This window comes from Mustela putorius, unplaced genomic scaffold (genome assembly GCF_011764305.1).
Source record: "Mustela putorius furo isolate JIRA1106 unplaced genomic scaffold, ASM1176430v1.1 tig00003976_pilon_pilon_pilon, whole genome shotgun sequence".
NCBI classification, from domain to species: Eukaryota; Metazoa; Chordata; class Mammalia; order Carnivora; family Mustelidae; genus Mustela; species Mustela putorius.
In genome coordinates this window covers 1,777,960-1,800,611 of record NW_025422118.1, presented here as the reverse complement: position 1 = coordinate 1,800,611, position 22,652 = coordinate 1,777,960, and the positions used below count along the sequence as shown (strand labels likewise).

The window sequence follows — 22,652 nt, the reverse complement described above, 5'->3', positions numbered from 1 at the left end:
CAAGAGCGGTGGGGGGCGAAGAGGACCCCCGACAAGGAAGTGGCCTGATTTTACCGGAGCCCATTTCTCCCGTAGGACTCCTGCCGGCCCGGGCACTCTCCGGCAACTGCACCCGGGCGGGTCCCCACCCTCCACCCCAAAACTGACTCCGCCCGGCCGCGGCAGCCGCGGTGGCGATGCGCCCCCTCCCGATCGTCCAGGGTAGTGTCACCCGAGAACTCACACTCGGGCGGCGGGCCCAAGTGGGCGGGGCTAAGCTCCCTCCGTGAGGCTGTTGCGTGAACAGGCCGCAGAGCTCCGAGTCCCCGCCCCCGAGCCATGATTGGCCAACGCCGCCCGAGCGTGGTGACGTAAGTCCGGGACGGAAAATTTGTGAGCGGAGCGCGGGAGTCCGGCGTCGGCTCGGTCCGGGAAAGGCCTTGAGAAGGTTGTGCGCTTCCAGGTGCTCCTTGGGAAGCCAAGGCTGCTTCCTCACGACTTTCCGGTCCTAGCCGCCTGTTACCTCGGAGCGCCTCTCTGCCTCCCTGGTGCCCAGGTGAGCGTCCGAGTGGGATCTGTGGGAGTGTGTGTGTGTCGGGGGGGGATTGCTGTGCTGGTGGCCCCCAGACCGGAGAGGAGCGGCCGGAGTGTGCTCAGCGTCCCCGACACTCCGAGGACATCCTCATCCCCACCACCCACCTCATTAGCATTTGGGGTCGCTGGTCTGATGGCGCTGGGCCTTGTGGCTCCGGTTGGTTAGGGTTTTTTGTTTTTTGTTTTCTTTTTTTCTTTCTTAATTTGACAGAAGGAGACAGCGAGAGACGGAACACAAGCAGGAGTGGGAGAGGGGGACAGGCTTCCCACTGAGCAGGGAGCCCGATGTGGGACTTGATCCCATGACCCTGAGACCATGACCTAAGCCAAAGGCAGACCCTTGACGACTGAGCCACCCAGGCGCCCCTCTGGCTGGTTAGTTCTTGCGACAAGTTTGAGTGCCAGCTGGGAGTTAGACACAGGTAGTTACGTCCCAGTGGGTACGCGGGCCCGGAACACAACAGATGCGTGATTCCTGTTTGAACCCACGTGAACACGGCCCCTAAGAAGAGGACTCTACCAGGAAGGCAAACAGTTGTTACGTGGCGTGACAGATGCTCACTCCGAGGTGTATGGGAAACAGTTTTAAGGGGTGGCCCCTTTGAGAAACTGATACCTGACCTAAGGTTCGAAGGAAGAGGCAAAGAATTGAAAAGAATCAAAGCCTGTCACTTGCCTGGCAACTGGCCATCTGGTGAGCCTCTGCAACACCAGGGGTAGATAAGCAGTTGCCTATTCTTGCAAATAAATGGAAACCACGCTGCAAGGTATTGATTCTTTTCTTTTCCTTAGATACCTGTTTCGGAGAAGATGACGGAGGAACTGGACCTCACAGGACAGGACTCTGATGCAGGTAGTGAAGAGGTGGTCCTGACCCCTGCAGAGCTCATTGAAAGGCTGGAGCAGGTAAGCATGAGTAATAGTGGTTATTTCCCAGAGTTATTGTGAGGATTAAAGGAAATAATATGCAAAGAATGCTTAACATACTGTTTGACCCATGATAAGCACTCCGTGTTAGCTGTGAGTAGTAATAATCTTTAAGTATTACTGCCCAAAATGAACCAAGTCTCTTTGACTCCAATATCTGCTCTTAATGGACTACACCTGCTGCCTTACTCTTGCATTCTCCTGTGGCTGTGAGGAGCTCCTTGGAAGGCAGCATGGGCTCAGCTTGGCAGCAGGTGAGCAGGAGTTCTATCTCGGGCCTGCAGCTCTGTTGCAATGCCCTGAGTGCTGCAAAGGAGTTGGTCCACCACCCAGATGGCTGCTGGGGCTGGACACACTTGTAGGCCGCAGACCATGGCCTAAGGAGCCACTTGACAGGGCCACTAATAAACACAGCTCCAGGAGCAGATAGAGGATTTAATGCCTGTTAAATGATTTAAGGGGCACCTTGGTGGCTCAGTCATTAAACATCTGACTTCAGCACAGGTCATGATCCCAGAGTCCTGGGATCGAGCCCCACGTCAGGCTCCCTGCTCCATGGGAAGTCTGCTTCTCCCTCTCCCACTTAACCTGCTTGTGTTCCTCTTTCTCTCTCTCTCTCTCTGTCAAATAATTAAATAAGATCTTTTTTAAAAATTATTTTAAAGTTATTACCTATAGTGCAAAGTTTCTCACTTTAATGATTATGCTCATTTGCCAAGTCTATATAACAAAGCATCACAGACTGGGTAGATTAAACAACAGACATGTATTTTCTCAACCCTGGAGGCTGGAAGCCTGAAATCAAGGTGCTGGCACCATAGGTTTCTTCTGAGGCTTCTCTCCTGGGATTGTAGGTGGCCATTTTCACCTGGTCTTCCGTGTGCGTCTGTATTCAAATTTCTTCCTCTTAGAAGAAAACCGATCATTGAATTAGAGCCCACCTAATGACCTCATTTTAATTTAAGTACCTCTTTAAAGACCCTGTTTCCAAATGCAGGCACATGCCGAGGTGCTAGAAATTAGGACTTCAACATACAAATTGGGAGTGGAGAGGAACAGAGTTTAACCCATAACAATGAACAGACTGTCATTAAAAATTTTGATCAGGAATCAGACGTAGCTATTTCAAAATAGAACCTGATTATTTTTAAAAAGACCATGGATTCAAATGCAAGTTTCTCACTAAATATTTTGGAAACATTTTGTTTGAAAGTTTTATACTAGTATAAAGTTTTCCCAATGTTTTAAATATTTTTACCAAAATAATCTCATAATGTCAATAAGAAATCCCCCTCAAATCTACCCCATTTTGCCCCAGTGTATCCAACGAGTGCTGTCATTTTCTTTGAAATCACTGAGAATCATTATGTGGAGATACAAACAAATGTAGTAAGACTATAGAAAATTAAATACTAAGGTCAAGCTAATGATTACCTTTGAAAAGGGAGGAAGACACCAGGACTTTTAAAATAATGATAAAGTTATGTGTACACTAGATGTTTATATCTCTATTCGTGTTATATGTAATAAACATTTCTAAACCTATTCAGTATTTAATAAAATCAGTTAAAAAGAAAAACTCTGCTTTCTAAGTCCTCGCTGACAGTTTGGTCTTTTCTCATTCGTAATTCTTGAAAATACAGACTTGCTTTCTAGTTAACTTTTACAGCACAATTACAGGAGCTTGAACCTATGGGGAAAAATTTATGATAGTAGCAGTACCTGCTATTTAATAATATGTCTTCATGGTGATAATCGGAGACTCAGAGACTCAAGGACATTGAGAGGAATAAAGTGAGCCCAATTGGCATGTAATTCTGAGCTTTGCTTAAAACTAACTTTCCTGTAATTGAAAGACAAAATTGTTTTCCTCAGTCTCCTGTGGATATTTCAGTTCCCCAAGCCTTGGTAATCTCTGAAATGTACCAAATATCTGGGCCTGAGTCATAAATTAAGGATTGTGGTTCCAAAATTATTTAATAGTTGATCCTCTTATATTGTGATCCTTTATACACAATGCTTTTATCTGAGGCAGTTAGTAAATAATCTGGGTTTTCTCATTAGTACGATAAGGATAACTGTATCCATTCATCTCAGGTTATTATCATAATGAATGAAAAAGTCTTTGTAAAGTGCTCTAAGCTTCCCAAATGGGATGTGTAGACTGAGGGCACTTCATCTCCCAAATAGAATAGTGCTTGCGCCCCCTGGTGGGAGACAGCAGCGGGTGAAGTCGCAGGAACGTGCGGATGCTATTTGGTGAAAGGTACTGTTTGAACACCAGGTGGTGTTGCTCTCCCTAGTAGGCATCATACTGACATTTTTTTTTTTCTTTAAATAAATGGTATTGGGGAACTGCAGAGGCAAACCGACAACATTTTTTACATGAACAGTGATTTTTTTACAATTTTGGTTAAATATAAGATTGTAAGCACAGCCTCCCCACTCAAAGAAATAGAGAAGCCATCATAAACATAGCTTGTTTTCAACGCATTTCCAGTATTTCCAACTCATAGGCAAATAGTTTTCTTTGCCGAAAATAGCTATGATTTTCACGGGATATGTACGGACTCATAGGGTTATTTGCTCTATTGTGACTGATACTCATAGCTACATATTTGGTTGGGGGCATTGTTTTTTAGGCCTGGATGAATGAAAAGTTTGCCCCTGAGCTGCTGGAAAGCAAGTCTGAGATTGTAGAGTGTGTCATGGAGCAGCTAGATCACATGGTAAGAGTTGCTTATCTCGGGATTACAAAGGAAGAGAACTTTAACAGTGTTTTGTCAGCATAGTGAGAGATTGAAGTCTGATACCAAATCTGTTTTGTTTGGCCCAGCCTAGTGAGTTTTTTTTAATATTGAATTCGTTACCTACCTGCATTTATAAACCATGAGCATTCCTATGAATATCTGCATGTCAGCTTCCCCTGAAAAGTCTAAAACCCTATCAATACTGGGTCTATGTTTCTATATGAGAACAGCTGACCAGAGTGGAGTAAGGACCACTCTGTTCCCCACAGTCCTTACCTACCTACCTTTCTTAGATAGCTTGCCTGCCTGGTGCCCATAGACACTTGAGTTTGTGGCCCTTGGCTTAGATGGGCTGAGCCTAAGTCATTATTAGCCTTAGAGTAGCTTTACGACATTGGTATTTTGCAGTTTCTCAACTGGTGATTTAATACTCCCCTTAGACATGTCTTCTGTCTGCTGTATTATCTCCATTACAGTTGGGCCCTTCCCACTGACCATATTCAGATTCTATTCAGATCAACCATCTAAAAGTTTTCTAAAAGTAAATGAGTATTGTTTGAACTTTCTACAATGAGGCTGTAGTCATACATAATTTGTGTAAGAAAATGAGAACTCTTAGGAATTTTTTGGTTCTCCATTGACCTCAATGTAGGCTTTGAGTCCTCAGCATTGCCAGTGATGATAGTCCCTGTGGAATCGTACAGACTGAATGAAAAGGTCTTTCATCTGAATATCATGTTTTTTTATAGACTTCATTTTCTCTTTTAATAGGAAGAAAATCTCAGGAGAGCCAAGAAGGGGGATCTGAAGGTCAGCATTCATCGGATGGAGATGGAGAGGATCCGCTATGTCCTCAGCAGCTACTTGCGGTGCCGGCTTATGAAGGTTTGATGTGGAGATACATGTAGTTAAATTTAGACAATGCAGTTTGTAATTATAGACTGAGCATCTTGGGGAGATGTTGGGCTGGGGCCTGGGAGAATCCAGGGCCTGAAGATGCCACGAAGCCCCAATATTAAGGTAGCTAAAGAATAAGGAGGGCAAGAGATTATTCTGAAGAAGCCTAGATAGGACATTTGTTGTACATCTCCAGGGACACATTTGTAGTCTGTCTGCTGAGTGAAAGGAGTCCCCTGGAATTACGGCACAGCGGTGCCGAAGAGTCATTTGCCTTGGTTGACTAGGGAATTTGCCTTGGTTGACCAGAGGAAAATAGTTTCAGAAATTATTTTGCAGCCATCATATAGACAATGTCGAACTGACCATGATAACTTGACATTCAGCCATAATTCTGAGGCCATCTAACTTATGAAAATGAAATTGCAAAACATCCTTATTTTATATGATGTCTATTTTAAATGAGTATCTTCTCATTTGGTTCCACTTATTCCCTTAGTTATTACAAAATGAATGCATCCTCTCCTCGTGAAAGTGCTCTCAGCTAAACCATCTCCAACCATTTATTTCCATTTGCTGTCCTGGTTCGGACAGAGGTTCTAGTTTGTTGGTGTCCTTAAATCATACCACTTGCAACAGAGCACAATATTCCAGTTGTAGTTGGGCCTCTTTTGGGAAGAACAGGACAAGCACTTCCCTTATTCTAGATATTTAACTGGTAATAATGCCACCTAGCATCACATTAGCATATTACACAGACACGTCCCACTGTTCTTTCTGCACTTGCCATGAGCTCTAACGTCTTTGAAGTTTCTCAGTTACCACTTTCCCAGCTTGTCACTATCCTGTAATTGAAAGGTTTGATTTTTCAACCCTGAAGTGTGAGGCTTGATACTTACCCCTCTTAGGCTTCACCTTATTACATTGGGCCACTTCCCTGTTCTCTGGACCTGATCTGGTCACTTAATATATTAGCTATCTCATAACATTTTATATCTTCACTTTATGTCGAGTCTGATAAGTATGTCATCAAAGGCTGTATCTGATTCGTTAGTAGGACTGGGCCAACAACAGAATATTCCACCAGAGACTTCCCTGCAAGTCAACATCTGTCTGTTAAACTGCTTCTGAGTCTGTACTGATCTATACTGTCACAGCTCTGGCTTTCCACTTTGCCGCCAAGGATGTCCTAACAGTGGTGTCTTATGTTTTGACAAAATGGAGATTTTTAAAAAATATGTCTCTCCAATGCAACATGGGGAGTTAAGGGGGTAGGAGAAGAATAAATGAAACAAGATGGGATTGGGAGGGAGACAAACCATAAGTGACTCTTAATTTCACAAAACAAACTGAGGGTTGCTGGGGGGAGGGGGGTTGGGAGAAGGGGTTGGCATTAGGGACATTGGGGAGGGTATGTGCTATGGTGAGTGCTGTGAAGTGTGTAAACCCAGAGAGTCACAGACCTGTACCCCTGGGGAAAAAATATATGTTTATAAAAAATAAAAAATTTTAAAAAAATATATGTCTCTCCACTCCACCCTCAACTACCAGAAAACTCTTTTTTTCTCTTTTTCTCCTTAAGTTGGAAAAATCCTTTGTATTAACCACTTTCTTTTCTTTGCAAACCATCTCTTAAATGATCTGTTCTCATATAATGCCACATACCATGGGGAAGGGCATTAACCTATATCTGAAGGTCCCCGCACCATCTTTGTATTTTTGAAAATTGGGACATTGGCCTGTCTCCAGCACTGCTCCACTCTTCTGAGCTCATTGATTCTGAGCTCGCAACACTGCCTGTGGGTAGCATGCTCAGTGATGGAGGGAAGGCAGCTTACACTGATCTAGCACGGGCCACCTTGTGCACCAGAACTCCGTACCAGTGTGCACTTGTCCTGGAATTGTAACTGAGCCAAGCCCAAAGACAGAAACTCCTTTAAGCAGAGAAGTGCTCCTTTGTCTTGGTGGGTCCTCCTTCCCTTTGTCATTTCCCTACTTGCATTTCTTTCTGCAGAGAACCCACAGCACTCACTGAGCGGAGGAGTAATCCCTATGCAGTTCCTGACCACTTATCTTTATATAGCTTTTAGCTTTTTTTTTTTTTTTCCCTGTTTTGTTTGTGTTTTTTCCTGGTAGTTCTTACCATTTTGTCCTAGCCTTCCCTTGCTGTGGACTTCATCATTGCCGGTTATATTCTTATAATTAAGAGTCACTGTTCTCAGGCACCTGGATGGCTCAGGCAGTTAAGTGTCTGCCTTCAACTCAGGTCATGATCCCAGGGTCCTGGGATTGAGCCCTACATCGGGCTCCCTGCTGTGCTGGGAGGAAGAGCTCTCTTTCTCTTTCAAATAAATAAATAAATAAATTTTTTTAAAAAGTCCTCTTTGTCTCTGCTTGTATGTTCTATATGTGTCTTCCCAGCTTTTGTACACGCTTCATCTCCTAGAACAACTTGTGCAGCTGCCTAGAAATATCCAACGATATCCCCTTCTCTCCCTCATTAATATCATTTACTGTTGTACTTTCCTATTTTCTTTTATAAAAGCCTCTCATCCTTTTTAAGTGGTTTTCCTTTTTAGAGGCCTCACCTTTGCTCTGAATTCTTTGAAACCTGCCTTGAAATCTTGGAAGTTGAGAAATGTCTTGACTGTGAGAACTTGCCATTTTAAAGTCAATTCTAGTTTAACCTCATCCTATTTCAGAACATGAGTATATTTGACTCTGGAATCTGGACACATTTACATAGTGCTTTTTGTTTATCCTCAGATAGAGAAGTTTTTCCCTCATATCCTTGAAAAGGAGAAAACATCCCGCGAGGGGGAGCTGTCTAGCCTTTCTCCAGAGGAGCTGGTCTTTGCCAAACAGTGAGTAAGCAGGACGCATGGGGACTTTCTTTCTGTGGCTCATGAGCATGAGTTTTGACGGTTGTCCCCTGTGACGCTGATGGCTGGGCCACTGTTGTGTGTCTGACAGCCTGGAGGCTCCTGGCAGGTGGGTGGTCACAGCGGTTTGAATTCCCCTTTTTCAGGTACATGGCTAACACAGAGACCTACCTTAAGAATGTTGCCTTAAAGCATATGCCTCCTAACTTACAGACGGTGGACCTCCTGAGGTCAGGTGAGCAGAACACTCTCTTTTCAGGCACCTTCGAATAAGATCTTCATCTTTACTCTCAAGTCTGGAAAAATAAATACTTAGATAAGCAGAAAAGAGAAGAGAGGATGTCATCTGGTTAAAAAATATATTAAAAAATATCTGGTTAAAAAAAAATCATCAGGGTGCCTTGGTGGCTCAGTCATCAGGGTGTCTGGCTTCAGCTCAGGTCATGATCTCAGGGTCCTGGGATCAAGCCCCAAGTCCGGCTCCGCGCTCAGTGGGGAGTCTGCTTGTCCCTCTTCAGCCCCCACTGCCCACACTCGTGCACACTCTTTCTCTCTCCAATAAGTAAAATCTTTTTTTTAAAAAATCATTAAAAGCAGGTGTAAGAATAGCCTTTCAGCATTACTTCCGTGGTCTTTAGCTTACATCGAAATTGTTATGACTGCCATTAAAAATGCAGACTCATTCACATGTGCAGCCCTTCATTATTTCAGCTGGGTATCTACTGGGCATCCACACTGGGCTAGGCCTTGAGCACTAAGGAGGCAAAAGTCTTTGTTCTCGAGGGGCTAGCACACTTTTCTTCACAGGTTCCTGCCCATGCTTGGTCAGATGCTGCCTTGATTCAAGGAATCCAAATCCAGTTCAAGGAAATGTCTCCAAATACATTTCCATCCTGAAGTACTGGGGTCAAGGCATCAACATAAGCATTTGTGGGCAAGGGGGACAAGTGCAGCCTACAGCACTGGGAGCAAACCCATCGCAGATCTGTGGAGCTCGGAACTGGTCATTGTGGTGAACCTGCCTGAGGGAAACAAAAGGGCCAGTCCATGACCAGTTCCACCACTTTTTGTCTGCCTCTTGGAAGAAGAGGAAGGAAGCAGGACCACATCCCTAAGCATTGCCCAGTGCTGTCATACCTGCTTGACTAAAGCAGCCACGAGCGTGCATCTGAATTCCTGAAACTGAGTCTAACTGAATTCTACCTGATGCTGGCCGACATCTCCTAAAAAACATGTCACTTGTCCCAGATCCTCTCCAAGGACTAGAGCCAGGCCCCTGGAATTGGAAGCTTGTGGAAGGGATCATCCTGTCCCAGTGAAATCAGCCTTGCTTAGTTAACCCAGGTGCCCTGAGTCCCCGTCAGGCCTCTGGAGCATCGTAGGTCCCTGCGGGCAGAGTGGGGAAAGGCATGTTGAAATCTAAGCTGGGTTTCCTGGAATCAGTAGCTGCCCAGCCAGGTCAACTAGGTGCTCTATGGCAGGCCCCAAACCCTGAAGCAGCCCAAGGGACCCCCTTAGACCTTTGGAGCCAGTTATGTGGAACCCCCACCTGTGGATGAGGAAATCCAACGCGAATTTTTGTGCTGAGCTAGGATCTTAGAACAGAGTTTTCCAGTAAATTCTCAGAACCTGCAGTTGATGGGAGTCCTCTGGGTACGCAGGGAGCTCTAAGAAATGAAGAACTCTCGAGCAGCCCGGCCAAGGGCCCCTTCTTCCACGCAGTGTTGGCTGGTGGTATAAGAGGCAGCAGCCTCTCACCCTGAAGTCAACAAGTGAAGGACGGCTCATGGTGGAAACCTGTGTTCTGTCATCTGACACTCAGGACTATCCCCATGTGACCCTATCTTTCTAATGCTCTCCTACTGCTGCTATATATGAAAGCTATTTCCTGACTAGATTTGTACACCTTTGTCCTCCCAACACGTGTGCATATCTCTGCCTTGGCCCTTGCCGTTAGCGCCCAGGTTCACTCTCCCTCACTGAGTGACCACATGTCACGCCTGCTTGTATCTTCCGCAATGTGCACATTTCACATACTCGGCATCTGTTGAATGAGTCATTGCTATGCAAGACCCTGGATGGGAAGTGTACTGTTTCTGTAAGGAACCAGTGCTGTCCTCAAGCCACCTTCCCCCCAAAATGCTATCACATCAGGGGTCCCTTAGGGCTTGGTACAGTGAATCCTAGCCACTTTCCCAGATTGGTCTTGCTGGCAGAGTATTTTCTGACTGCACTCTCATTTCTCTGACAGTTCCCAAACCAGATCTAGATTCATACGTGTTTCTGAGAGTGAAAGAACGGCAGGAAAACATCCTGGTAGAACCAGAAACCGATGAGCAAAGGTGAGCAGCATGTGACCTTGAAGGTAGGAAATCTGCCTCCCCTGGGCGCACCAGCTCCGCTCTGCATGCGTTGTTTCCTCCTTTTTCAGGGACTACGTGATTGACTTGGAGGAAGGCTCCCAGCACTTGATCCGCTATAAAACCATTGCGCCCCTGGTTGCTTCTGGAGCAGTTCAGCTGATATAAAATCGAAAGCAAACACAGAATAATGACAGCATGGAACCCTAAAGGAAATGTGTAAGATCTCTTCACTGCTTTGTGCCTAAGGACCGCAGACTTTCCTGGCAGTACTGCAGGTCTTTGGGCACTGAGAAGGCTCTCAGGCACGATTCCTAACTTGCCACACGTCCTCACTGCCTGCCATCCCAGCCACAGTCAGCAGATGGAGCCACCGCTCTGTTGGTTCTGCGTGCTGGCCGAGTCCTCCCAGATGCTCACTTTGTGGGCCTTTTTCCTTTGTGGTATTTCTTGAGCTAAAGAAAGTGAGACAACCGCAGTTCATAAAAAAGCATCGCTGCCTATGATTAGGAGACAGTAGTTAGCCCTGATCTGAGAGAGACCGGATAGTTCTTTCACATCCCCGATAAGAAGATAAATGCCACAGAAAAACCGAAGATGAAGTATCTTCTGGATTATCTCACTGGATTGTGTGAACTAACCTTCTGGAATCTCTAATATCAGACTTAAGACCGATGTCTGCCCTGGAGAATCATAACTAAACCAAGAAACCATTTCTGAGTTTCAGTTTTGTGCCAGAAGGACCCTCTGGCCAGTTCTCGGTTGGTAGCCTAATGAAGTATGTGCTCCCTACTGCTAACCTGCAGCCTTCCTGAATCTCGGGCAGCTTTGCCAAGCCAACCTCCAGGCCATCTGGCCACTCTTGGCCGGGGATCTGCTAACAGCAACATTAACTGTCCTATCTTGTGACCTCAGTAACAGCGTTTCTGTTTTTAGCTCTACTTTCTGAAGGGAAGTGGATGAAATTAACATGAGCAGAGAGCATCATGGTGATATCTGAAGGAAGGATGTAGAGACCGTGAATGAATCGTCTTTCCCTGAAACATGATAAAAAGGAACCTGCACTCCAGTCTTTTGCTGATGAGAAGGCAGCAGATTTTCATTTATATAATATTGGCTGTTAGAGAAATCAATGTAATATGGCTATCATTTCAAAGAAAAATCACTAAGAAAAAGCAAGGAGGGTTTATTTGTTAATAAAAGCATTTTATATTTCAGGCAGTGCTTTATCTTTTCCATGGTGTTTTTACCTTCTTCAGCTTTTTATAAAACAAATGAGCATGTAGGGTGTCAGGCACAGTTCAAGGCACTGAAGCTCCAACCTAGAATAAGACAGAGAATTGAAACAGGACAACTCACTACAGAGTAGAGTCAGGGGGTTGACAGGTTCTTACCTAAGAGTGAATCTTACTAAATTGTGCCAAGATCTGAATACCAGGGAGCCAGACACACAGATCAAAAGGAAGATCATTCCAGACAGAGAAGATGGCTTATACAAAGTCCCTGAAGCAGAAACAAGCTCTGTCTGCAAGTCATTAAACACAGTGGGCGAAATGGAAAGTGGTGCCCAGTAAGGCCTGAGAGGCAGTCTGGACCCAGATCACATAGGTCTTTGTTAGCAAGGATCCCATTTGGTCCTCACAACAGTCCTGAGAAGTAGACAGGGCTGGTAGCAATAGGTGGGAAATGGATGTTAAAGTGGATGTTTAGTGGTAGGTCTGAGCCTAGAACCCGCGGCTCCCTCCTCATCGCGTGTATACGAGGTCCTTTCCCATCGCATGTATACGAGGTCCCTCCCCAATGCCTCCCCTTATGCTGAGCAGCCTGGGGAGGGATGTGGGCTCTTACACTGTTCTCTAGAACATGCCTCCAGAACCTTGACAAGAGTACCGATTGCCCAGAGGTCTTGCTAAGATGCCGGTTCTGGTTCAGGAAGACTGGGATGGGGCCGAGGATTCTGCATTTCTGAGGAGCTCCCAGGCTGCACCATTCCTACTGACCCAAGAAGCACACTTTGAGTGGAAGAGCTCTATGCCGTCACTGGCATGCCGCAGACATGCCAGGTTGCATGGAAGATTTAAAGGTCTCAGCAAAACCACAGAACACGTTCTTCCGTTTCCTAGGCCACCTCTTTAAAGGAAGACTAGTTTAAATCAGTCGTTTTAAGATAAAGTGGAAGTCCAATTTCAAAACCAAGTAGGAAAGGAAGTGGCTTAGTGTAACACTGACTTCAGCTTTTCCAGCTTTGGTATTTTGCTCTACAGATAAGAGCTCATCATGGAATCATGACAGATGGTTTTTCAAATAATTGCGTCATACTTCATCATAAGCTTGCTGACAGCAAGATGGCTATTCCTGAGAAGTGCTGGCAGGTCCGTATCTGGGTTTTTCCAGCCACAGCAATCACAATTCAGCGGTGACCTTACAACAAGGTCAGCTGTATTTACTCTGGGCTCCGGCTCCGGCAGGCAACGTGACTTTGTTGCCATCCTCAAATGCATCAAACTTCCTTCTGTGATGTACACAAGTTACCCATAGGGCTTTCAGAGTAAACTGTTAAGCAAGCACATTTTTTATCATTTATTAATATAATTTCTTTAATTTCTCATGGGAAGCTAAAATTCCAAATATTTGGAACATCAAGAATTGGGTTATTTTATACATTTTATATATTGTGGTAAAGTACACATGAAATTTACCATCTTGACCATTTCTAAGTGTACCATTCAGTGTATTAAAGACATTCATGTTGTGCATCCATCTCCATAACTTTTGATCTTATAAAACTGGAACTCTGTACCTCTTTCACAGTAGTTCCCCTGTACCTCACTTAAGTGGAATCTTACAGTATTTCTCTTTTCATGACCAGCTGGTCTTTTTTTCATTTTATTTTATTTCTTTTCAGTGTTCCAGAATACATTGTTCATGCACCACACCCAGTGCTCCAGCAGTATGTGCCCTCCATTATCCCCACCACCAGGCTCACCCAACTTCTCCCCTCCCCTCTAAAACCCTCAGTTTGTTTCTCAGAGCCACAGTCGCAGTGACCAGCTGCCATCACCTAGCATAGTACCCCCTAGGTTCTTCCATGTTGTAACATGTCAGAATTTTTCTTTTTTAAGGCAAATAATATCCCATTGTATATGTATAGATCCCATTTGCTTATTCATTCATCTGTCATTGAACACTGAGTTGCCTCCACATTTCAGCATTAAGAATACTATCAACTTGGATATACAAATATCTCTTTGAGACCCTGCTTTTCAATTCTGTAAACCCAGAAGGGGAATTGCTGGGTCACCTGGTAATTCTGCTTAACATTTTGGAACTGATCAACTGTTTTCCATAGCTGCTATACCATTTTACATTCCTACCAACAGTGCAGAAGAGTTCCAGTCTCCAGTTTCTCTACATCCTCACACTGTTTTCTTTTTTTTTTTTTTAATTTTTTATTTCTTTTCAGCGTAACAGTTATCCATTGTTTTTGCACCACACCCAGTGCTCCATGCAATCCGTGCCCTCTCTAATATCCACCACACTGTTTTCTATTTTTGTTTTATTATAACCATTCAAAAGTGTGTGAGGAAGTATCTCATAGTTTTGATTTGCATTTGCCTAATTATTGGTGATATTGAGCATCTTTCCATGTGTTGATTGGCCATTCCCCTATCTTCTTTGGAGAAATGGCTATTCAGGTTCTTTACCTTTTTTTTTAATTGGGTTGTTGGTTTTTTGTTTGTTGAGTTGCCAGAGTTCTCTATATATTCTGGTTATTAACCCTTAATCAGATGTATGATTTGCAAACATTTTCTCCCGTTCTGTGGGTTCCCTTTTTACTCTGTGATGAGTGTCATTCGATGCACACAGCTTTTAAATTTTCATGAAGTCCAATTTGTCAATTTTTTCTTTTGTAACCTGTGCATTTGGTGTCATGGCCAACAAATCATCATGAAATCCAATGTCATGAAGTTTTGTTGATTGTTTTCTTCTCAGAGTTTTATTGTTTTAGGTCTTACATTCAGGTCCTCGATTTATTGAGTTAAATTTTATATATGGTGTTAGGTAAGGGTTTAACTTCATTTTTTAAAAGATTTTATTTGTTTATTTGACAGACAGATCACAAGTAGGCAGAGAGAGAGGGGGAAGCAGGCTCCCTGCTGAGCAGAGAGCCCGATGTGGGACTCTATCCCAGGACCCTGGGATCAAGACCTGAGCCGAAGGCTTTAACCCACTGAGCCACCCAAGCACCCTAACTTCATTTTTTTTTTTTTCATGCGGATATCCAGTTTTCCACCAGCCCCTCCTCACACACACACGTGATTTGTTGAGAAGACTGTCCTTTTCCCATTAAATGGTGTTGGTACCCTTTTCAAAAATCATTTGACCATTTATGTGAGGACTTATTTCTGGGTTCTGTACTTTGTTTCATTGGTCTATATGGCTTTATGCCAATACCACACACCATTTTGATTACTGTAACTTCATAGTAAGTTTATCATTAAGAATGTGTGAATCCTTCAGTTTTTTTTTTTTTTTCAAGACTATTTTTGGTTATTTGGGTTTTCTTGAGATTACATATAGGTTTTAGATATATTTTTTTCTATTTTTGCAAAAAATGTCATTGGGACTTTGATAGAGATTGCACTGAATCTGTAGATCACGTTAGGTAGTATTGACGTTTTAACAATATTAAGTCTTCTATTCCAAGAACATGGAGTATGTTTTCATTTACCTATGTCTTTAATTTCTTACAGCAACACTGTGTAGTTTTCCTTGTATAAAGCTTTCACCTCCTTGGTTAATTCCCAAGTATTTTATTCTTTCTAATGCTATTGTAAATGGAAATATCTTTATAACTTTTCATTGTTTGTGTATAAAAATGTAACTGATTTTTGTGTGTTTGACTTCATATCCTGCTACTTTGCTGAATTTATGTATTCTAACAACTTTCTTGTGAAGTCTAAGGTTTTCTACTTTTAAGATCATATCTGCAAGCAGAGACAATTTGACTTCTTCTTTTTCAAGTTGGCTACCTTTTATTTCTCTTTCTTGCCTAATTGCTCTAACAAGGACTTCCAGTACTGTGTTAAATACAAGTGGTAGAAGTGGACGTCTTTGTCTAGTTCCTGATCTTAGAGGAGAAGCTCTCACCCTTTCACCACTGAGTGTGGTGTTTGCTGTGGCTTTTATTATGCGGAGGTAGTTTACTCCTCTTCCTATTTTGTTGAGTATTTTTATGGTGAAAGGGTGTTGAATTTTGTCAAGTTCTTTTTCTGCATCAACTGAGATAACCTTGTGGGTTTTTTCCTTCACTTTGTTGATGTGGCCTATTACATTGACCAGGTTTCATATATTGACCCATTGTTGCATCCCAGGAATAAATACCACTTGATCATTGTATATAATCCTTTTTGCATCAGGACTCATAAATGATACTGATCTATACCTTTCTTATAGTGTTTTTGTCTGGATCTGGGTTATACTGGCATTGAATGAGTGAGGAAGTGTTTTTTCCTCTTCCATATTTTGGAAAAATTTGAGAAGGATTGAGATCACTTCTTTAATTGTTTGGTAAGATTCACCAGTAAAGCCATCAAGTTCAGGGCTTTTTTGGGGTGGAATATTTTTTATTACCTATTTGGTCACCTTACTAGTTATACAAGTCTGTTAATTCATAGCAGTTTAACTTCAACAACAAAAACTTTGTTTATTTGCAGCCCTGTCCCACCCTTTCAGTTGTTGCTGTCACAGAGTTACATCTGTATTCATCTAAATTCATTAGTCTCCTAAATTATGTAGAAAGCAAAATTTGTAGTTACAAATTAAAGTAATACTAGTTTGATACTATAAAATTGGGCATTTTTTTCTTAAAATACATGTCTCTAAATCATGTAGAAAACAAAAGGTACAGTTGCAATAATACTAGCTTTTATAATTGCCCATGCATTTACCATTATTAGATTTTTATCTCTCCATATGGTTTTGATTTACTGACTAGTGTCATTTCATTTCACCTTGCCAGTCTCCCTTGAGCATTTCTTGTAGAGCAGGTCTAGTGGGTCATGGACTCCCTTCGCTTTTATTTATCTGGAAGTGTTGTAATTTCTTCCTCACCTTTGAGGAACAGTTTTGTTGCATACTTTCTTTTATTGACAGTTTTTTTCTTTTAGTACTTTGAATGTATTGATCCACTGTCTTCTGGCCCCAAAGTTTCTGATGAGAAATCTACTCATAATCTTATTGAAGATCCCTTGTTATGTGATGATTTGCTTCTCTCTTGCAGCTCTCAAAGGTCTCTCTCTTTGGCTTTTGAAAGTTTGATTATAACGAGTCTTAATGCGGGTCTCTTTGAATTCATCTTGTTTGACGTTTTTGACCTTGGATATTTATATTCATATCTTTCATCAAATTTGGGATATTTTCAGCCATCATTTCTTCAATTAATCTCTATCCCTTTCTGTCTCTCATTTCTTTCTGGGACTCCCATGATGCATATGTTGGTCTCCTCAACAGGGTTTTGTCCCACAAGTCCCTTAAGTGTTGTTTGCTTTTCTTTCTTCTTTTTTTTTTTTTTTCTGTTCTTTGGCCTCAATAATTTCCATTGGCCTGTCTTCAATTCACTGAATCTTTCTTCTGCTGTTCAAATCTGCTTTTAAATCTACCAGTGAATTTTTAATTTCAGTTACTAAATTTTTCAGCTCCAAAGTTTCCTTTTTGGATTCTTTTAAAGTTTTCTGTATCTTGGATATTTCCATTCTGTTCACACATCATTTTCTTGACTTTCTACAGATCTTTTAGTTCTTCGAGCACCTTTAAGACAGTTTTTTAAAGTCTTTGTCTAGATTACTAGGTATTTTTCAGGGATGGTTTCTATTGTTTTTTCCTTCGAATAGGTCATAATTTCCTGGAGGGGTTTTGTATACCTTGTGATTTTTGCATTGAACACTGGACTTTTGAAACTAATAATGCAGTAACTGTGTAAATCAGACACCCCTTTTCCCCAGAGTTTGCTGTTTTTTCTTGTTGTTAGTGTTTATCAGTTTTGGTTTTTTGTTTGTTGTAGGCTGTCTCAGTGCCAAGGAGTGACCTGAGGTATAAACCTAATGTCTTCTCAGGTCTTTTCTGAGCCTTTCTCTGGGCATGCACAGTCACTTTCTAGTATTCCCAGCATATGAGATTGTTTTTGAATGTCCTAGTTTTTAAGTCTGGCTCCCAAGTAGGGAAAAAATGAAAAATAAATGGGGAAAGAAAAGGTACCAGCCCTTTAAGTTCCTTGGAAGTCACCTCAAACAGAGGGAAAGGGGCTTGCAACAATGAGGGGAGGTTCAATAATGGCTGCCTGCCCCTTTGCACCTCTGGGATCAGGAGAGCCGATCAGCAGTCAGAGCACAGAACCCCCTGTATTTAGAGAATTGGGTCTTTTTTACCCACATGTGGAGTGCAAGCTGCTCCGGGAACACTTGTACAACTACCTACCACATGGCTAGGAGTGAAGGATGGATAACTGCTAAGAGCTAAAATTGACCAAAATTAACTGTGATTTACCATGCAAGGGTTCCCTAGAAGTTGTAAGCCTTCAACAGACTCCAGGGTTCCAAAATAGTTACAAAAGACAGATTCTGCCAGTGTAATTACTATCTAGGCAGAGAGACAGATTCCTGATGCGGCCCACTCTACCGACTTCCCAGAATCCTCTGAGAACTGATTTTTTTAATCTATCTAATAAACCAGCTCTGAAAATACTCTCACTTGTCAAAACAACTTCTTTTTTTAAAAAGCAAAATCTGTATCCTTTATTTACAACTTGGCTTCAAATAACATAGTTGTTTCTATGTCAGAACAGCCCTTCCATGACTGAAAAACAATTCCTGAGTGCTGTGAAAATTAATAAAGGAAAACCTCAGTGAAGTGGAGTTGGGAAGCCAGGAGAGAGCAGCACCATGCAACATCAATTATCAACACCAATAGAAGAGTTCCTAATAGGAAAGAATCCATTCCAAGTCCCAATAGGAAAAGATGTACATTGCATCTCCTACAAGACCTTTCTTACCCCTGCAGCTCACCCAGTGGGAAACTCATCACCTTGGACTCTTACTTTTCTCCAATAGACTTTTGTTCAAACAACCCCTCCCAGCTTTCTCCTCCATAATAGAACATTCCTCTCCTGCTTTGGTGGACATGGTTATGGTTTCACCCTAGCTTGGCATGTTCCTAAATTGCAGTTTTCTGTTATTCCTAAGTAAGCCTAAGTAAGCCCATTTTTGCTGGTAAAATAACTGTGTTAGGTTTTTTAAGATTAATAGGGTATTCAAAGGACTGTACTACAGATTCTGAAGGCAATAATATTGGTCAAGTATTTACTGTGAGTCATACTATTCTATGCCTTCAGTAGGATAGACTTGTAAATCTTCACAGCAACTTTATTTTTTTCTCAGCAACTTTATTTGCTTACAAATTCTTCTAGCTTGTTAAGGAAAACTATTCAAAATAAATTCACACAGTTATCTAAGCCTTGTTTTTTGTCCCAGTTCTATTGGGTTCTATGAGAATAAAAGTAAATGACTATTTCTGCCCCCAAGGAATTTACAGTGAATCCTGAGAGAACCCCCCAAGTGTAAATCTGAAAATATGTGATTGCTTGACTCAGGAAAAAGATTGTCTCAAGAGCCAGGACTATGACGTTTGAAAGGAAATGATTTGCTTGGGTTCAAAGCTTTGTCTATGAGAGGATTTTTAAGCCTCATAAGTGGGGTATTCCTTGGGACCCAAAGTTGTTCCCAGCTCCAATATAAATTTTTTTAAACTTCAAGTTCCTGCTTCTGCTATCTCTGACGCTGCAATGTTCCTCACATATAATCCTGGCCATTTCATTGCCTCTCTTAAAAAGCTTTAGTGGCTACACACTGCCTACAGAAAAGGAAGGGAGCCAAGGAGGTCAATACTTCTTGTGCACCTGTGTCCAGGACAATGCATGAACTGCCCTCCACAAACTACCTCGCTTACTCTTCTTACTCACATTGTCTCCCAGCTGAATCACCCTTTCTGGCCGAATCACCCTTTCTCTTTCCCTAAATGGTTTCTAATCTTTTTATACTCACAGTTTTACTATTTTCTGTTCATTAAGATCCCACCAAAATTCTTTGGAGAATTAAGTAAGGTATAAATAATTTTATATTAGGAACACGGGAAAAAACAAGATGATTTAAGCATGACTGCAATCTCAACTCCTGAACAGATCATGAAAACATGATGAGAAACGGCATATGGCTCATCTAATTTCATTTGTTAGCAAACGCGGCGTGTGTGCACCCACTTGGCTGTGTTTGCAGGCGTGGCTGCCCTCAACCTCCAGACAAGGCAGTTGGCCTTCAGTCTCGGTGAGGCTGCAGTCCACCTCCGTCATTTTTATAATAGATCACCAACTTTGCCATCTCCTGGTATCTAAAGCTTTCTGATCTGCAGTCAACACTATCACGTGTGTACACTTGCATGAACTCCGTGATGAGTAACAGGCTGCCAGCCCTGGGGTGTCAACAGTTTAGTAAACAAAACAAGAGAGATACCGAGGGCCATATCAACAGTCTCTTTCTCTTGGTTCTGCAACTTTTATTGCTGTATTGAACTCCGTCCAGAAAGCAGTTGCCCTGGGCTAATGGGAATGTATTAGTTCCTTGATTTTAGCAGAGAAATAGCTGTGTGAATAACATCTCCATGTCTTCCAAAATTTAGAGTCAAAGACATTCTCAATTATGTCAACTTTTGTCATATTTATAAGAGGTTTTATAAGAAAAATAAGAAATTTTTCTCAAAATATAGTACAAGTAAAAATTTGTCTCTTCAGCCTTCTGTGATTCATTATATCAGACAGAGGAGTCCTACTGGTTCCCATTTTTAGCCTTCCTACCAGGGAGCTCAGAGCTAATGACTGTGTCCAATGCCTCCCCATGGCTTTCCATCACATTGTCCTGGGTCTTTCCTTAAATAGTTTCTGATCTTTTTATACCTATTTTATACCTATTTTATACCTATTATACCTATTACTATTTTGTCTTAATTTAAAAAGCTATGCCAAATCTTGAGGAGAATTAAGAATAAATAAGTACATCGTAGTAATTTGGACATGTATTAGTAAACTGGTGTTCCCAGTTTTTAAAACATGTGGAATAATGAGCCATTTCACGGAATAAAAATTCCTGGGTGAGGAACATAAACAAAAGTGGTACTGAAGACGAGACATAGTGTCCTATTACTCTAGAATTTTACAAAAAGTGACTACATCATAAAAATAATAGTATGCCGTATGCTTCATCTAAAATTCAATAGTAGGGACACCTGGGTGGCTCAGTGGGTTAAACCTCTGCCTTGGGTTCAAGTCATAATGTCAGGGTCCTGGGATCAAGTCCCACATTGGGCTCTCTGCTCAGCAGGGAGCCTACTTCCCTTCCCCGTCCCCCCCCCAACTACTTGTGATCTCTCTCTGCCAAACAAATAAATAAAAACTCTTAAAAAAATAAAATTCAATAGTTAAAAAAAAGAAGGCGTGAAGTTCAAAAGTTAATATTAAAAGAAAAGTAGCATGCCAAGTGCAACTCCTCTCAATTTCATGAACAAACATAAGTTCAGACACTGTAGTGTGCAACCTGTATGGAACCTGTGCCTCAGAGGAAGAAAGGGTATCACCCAGTGGGACAAATCAACAAGAACACAATCACAGAATAATATGCTTTTGAAAAAGTAGGAAAGGGCAGGAAGTGGTGCAAAAGAACACAGGAAGGACTCCAAGGACAAGAAATCACAAAAGCTTCCTGGAAAGGGTAGCTTAAGCCAAGACCTGAAACACGAGAGCAGTTAGGCCACAGAGAGAAGAGGAGATGACTATTTGGGGTAGAAATACCAAAAGCAAGGCACAGAGCCATATGGCACATACAGCACAGCACGGAAGGTGCTCCAAGAAGCTGGGCATGGTAATACATTAGGATAAGAGTGGGTCGTGGGAGGAGGGCAACTTCCCATCGTACATGGTCCCATAGGAGACACATGGGAGTCTCTGAAGGACTTGAAGCTAAGATCCGAAAGGGTTAGAATTATATTTTAAAATCTGATTTGCATTTAGAAAAATGCTTCCGGTGACTATGGAGAATGGAGGCCACACTACAGGTAGAAATCAGTGGCCGTGCTGGCTGTCCAAGGGAGAAGAAATAAGGACCCTGTAGCACATGAAGATGGGGATGGCAAGACAATGGGACAGGCAGCTCTGCTTCCTATAGTGGCAGACTAGGTCATTTGGGTCAATTCACACTGAAGACAATTTAAAAACTGGTTAAAATATAGAAACATTTTTCTGAAGACATCAAATTGCTAACAAGCCAGTGAGAACCAGTTGCACCAAGATCTAGGAGAAAAGAGAAGCCCAGAGAAGTGAGTTTGGCATTTGCCCAGGCCAGGTGTTAATCGAGAGACTGAATAGCACTGCCAACAGCCAAATGCAGTGATCCTATATCTGAGGTTCACAGACCCTTCAATTCATGGGGTCTATGACCTTGGTTAAGAAAAAAAAATTACATCTTTCTTTTCCTTACCCACTAAATGAAACTTAGACATTTCTTCTATTATTAATCTAGGTCACAAGCCGTAGTAATAGCCACAGTATTTGAGACATTTGTCATCAACGGAAATCAGATATTTTCATGCCACATTCACAGTTGCTGCAGATCCCTCCAAATGTCATTTACGTTCATCACAATTCTAAATTACAGTTGGTATTCAACCTGCTGCTAGCACTTGCCATTTAAAACATTAGCAGAGAAGCAGATTATTACCGTATCACAAATTTTAAATCAGTGTTTTTATAACTTTATTTCAATATAATGGGTTTCCTTTGTAATCCTATTTAATGATTTTAGGGGCACCTGGGGGACTCGGTTGGTTAGGTGTCTGACTCTTAATCTCAGCTCAGGTCTTGATCTCAGGGTGATGAGCTCGGGTCCTGTGTCGGGCTCCACACCTACTTAAAAAGCTTAAAACAAAACATTGTTCCAAGGAGTCCATAGCTCCTTGGATTGTCAGATTGTCAAAGGGCAAAAAATGTTAAGTACCTCTTGCCTGGTGGGAGTAGTGGCACAAAAATTAGAGTTCTGTGCCTGTGAAGGTTGAGACTTCTGGTAAACCAACCTCTTTTGGGATCAGAACTCAGGGAGCAAAAGAGAATCAGAAGCAAACTAAGCCCTCATACACAGATTTTAGATCAGCTTTAAATCATGTGG

At 42.2% G+C, this 22,652-nt stretch overlaps 1 protein-coding gene across 1 annotated transcript; it reads left to right on the top strand.

The window, feature by feature from the left end:
* The first annotated feature begins 349 nt into the window (after positions 1-349).
* Positions 350-11,610, top strand: GINS4 (GINS complex subunit 4). The gene is made up of 8 exons (XM_004777692.3): positions 350-535; positions 1,366-1,479; positions 4,143-4,229; positions 5,022-5,135; positions 7,914-8,011; positions 8,176-8,264; positions 10,281-10,371; positions 10,461-11,610. The coding sequence occupies exons 2-8, from the start codon at positions 1,384-1,386 to the stop codon at positions 10,555-10,557; spliced, it is 672 nt and encodes a 223-aa protein (XP_004777749.1). The 5' UTR covers positions 350-535; positions 1,366-1,383; the 3' UTR covers positions 10,558-11,610.
* Positions 11,611-22,652: the final 11,042 nt, after the last annotated feature.

What these genes read in the sequence shown, in the direction of transcription:
- GINS4 (XM_004777692.3), top strand. Translation starts at nt 1,384, where the DNA reads ATGACGGAGGAACTGGACCTCACAGGACAGGACTCTGATGCAGGTAGT. An exon ending in TGGAGCAGCTAGATCACATG is followed by an intron (nt 4,230 to 5,021) that starts GTAAGAGTTGCT and finishes CTCTTTTAATAG; the next exon opens with GAAGAAAATCTCAGGAGAGC. An exon ending in GGTGGACCTCCTGAGGTCAG is followed by an intron (nt 8,265 to 10,280) that starts GTGAGCAGAACA and finishes TTTCTCTGACAG; the next exon opens with TTCCCAAACCAGATCTAGAT.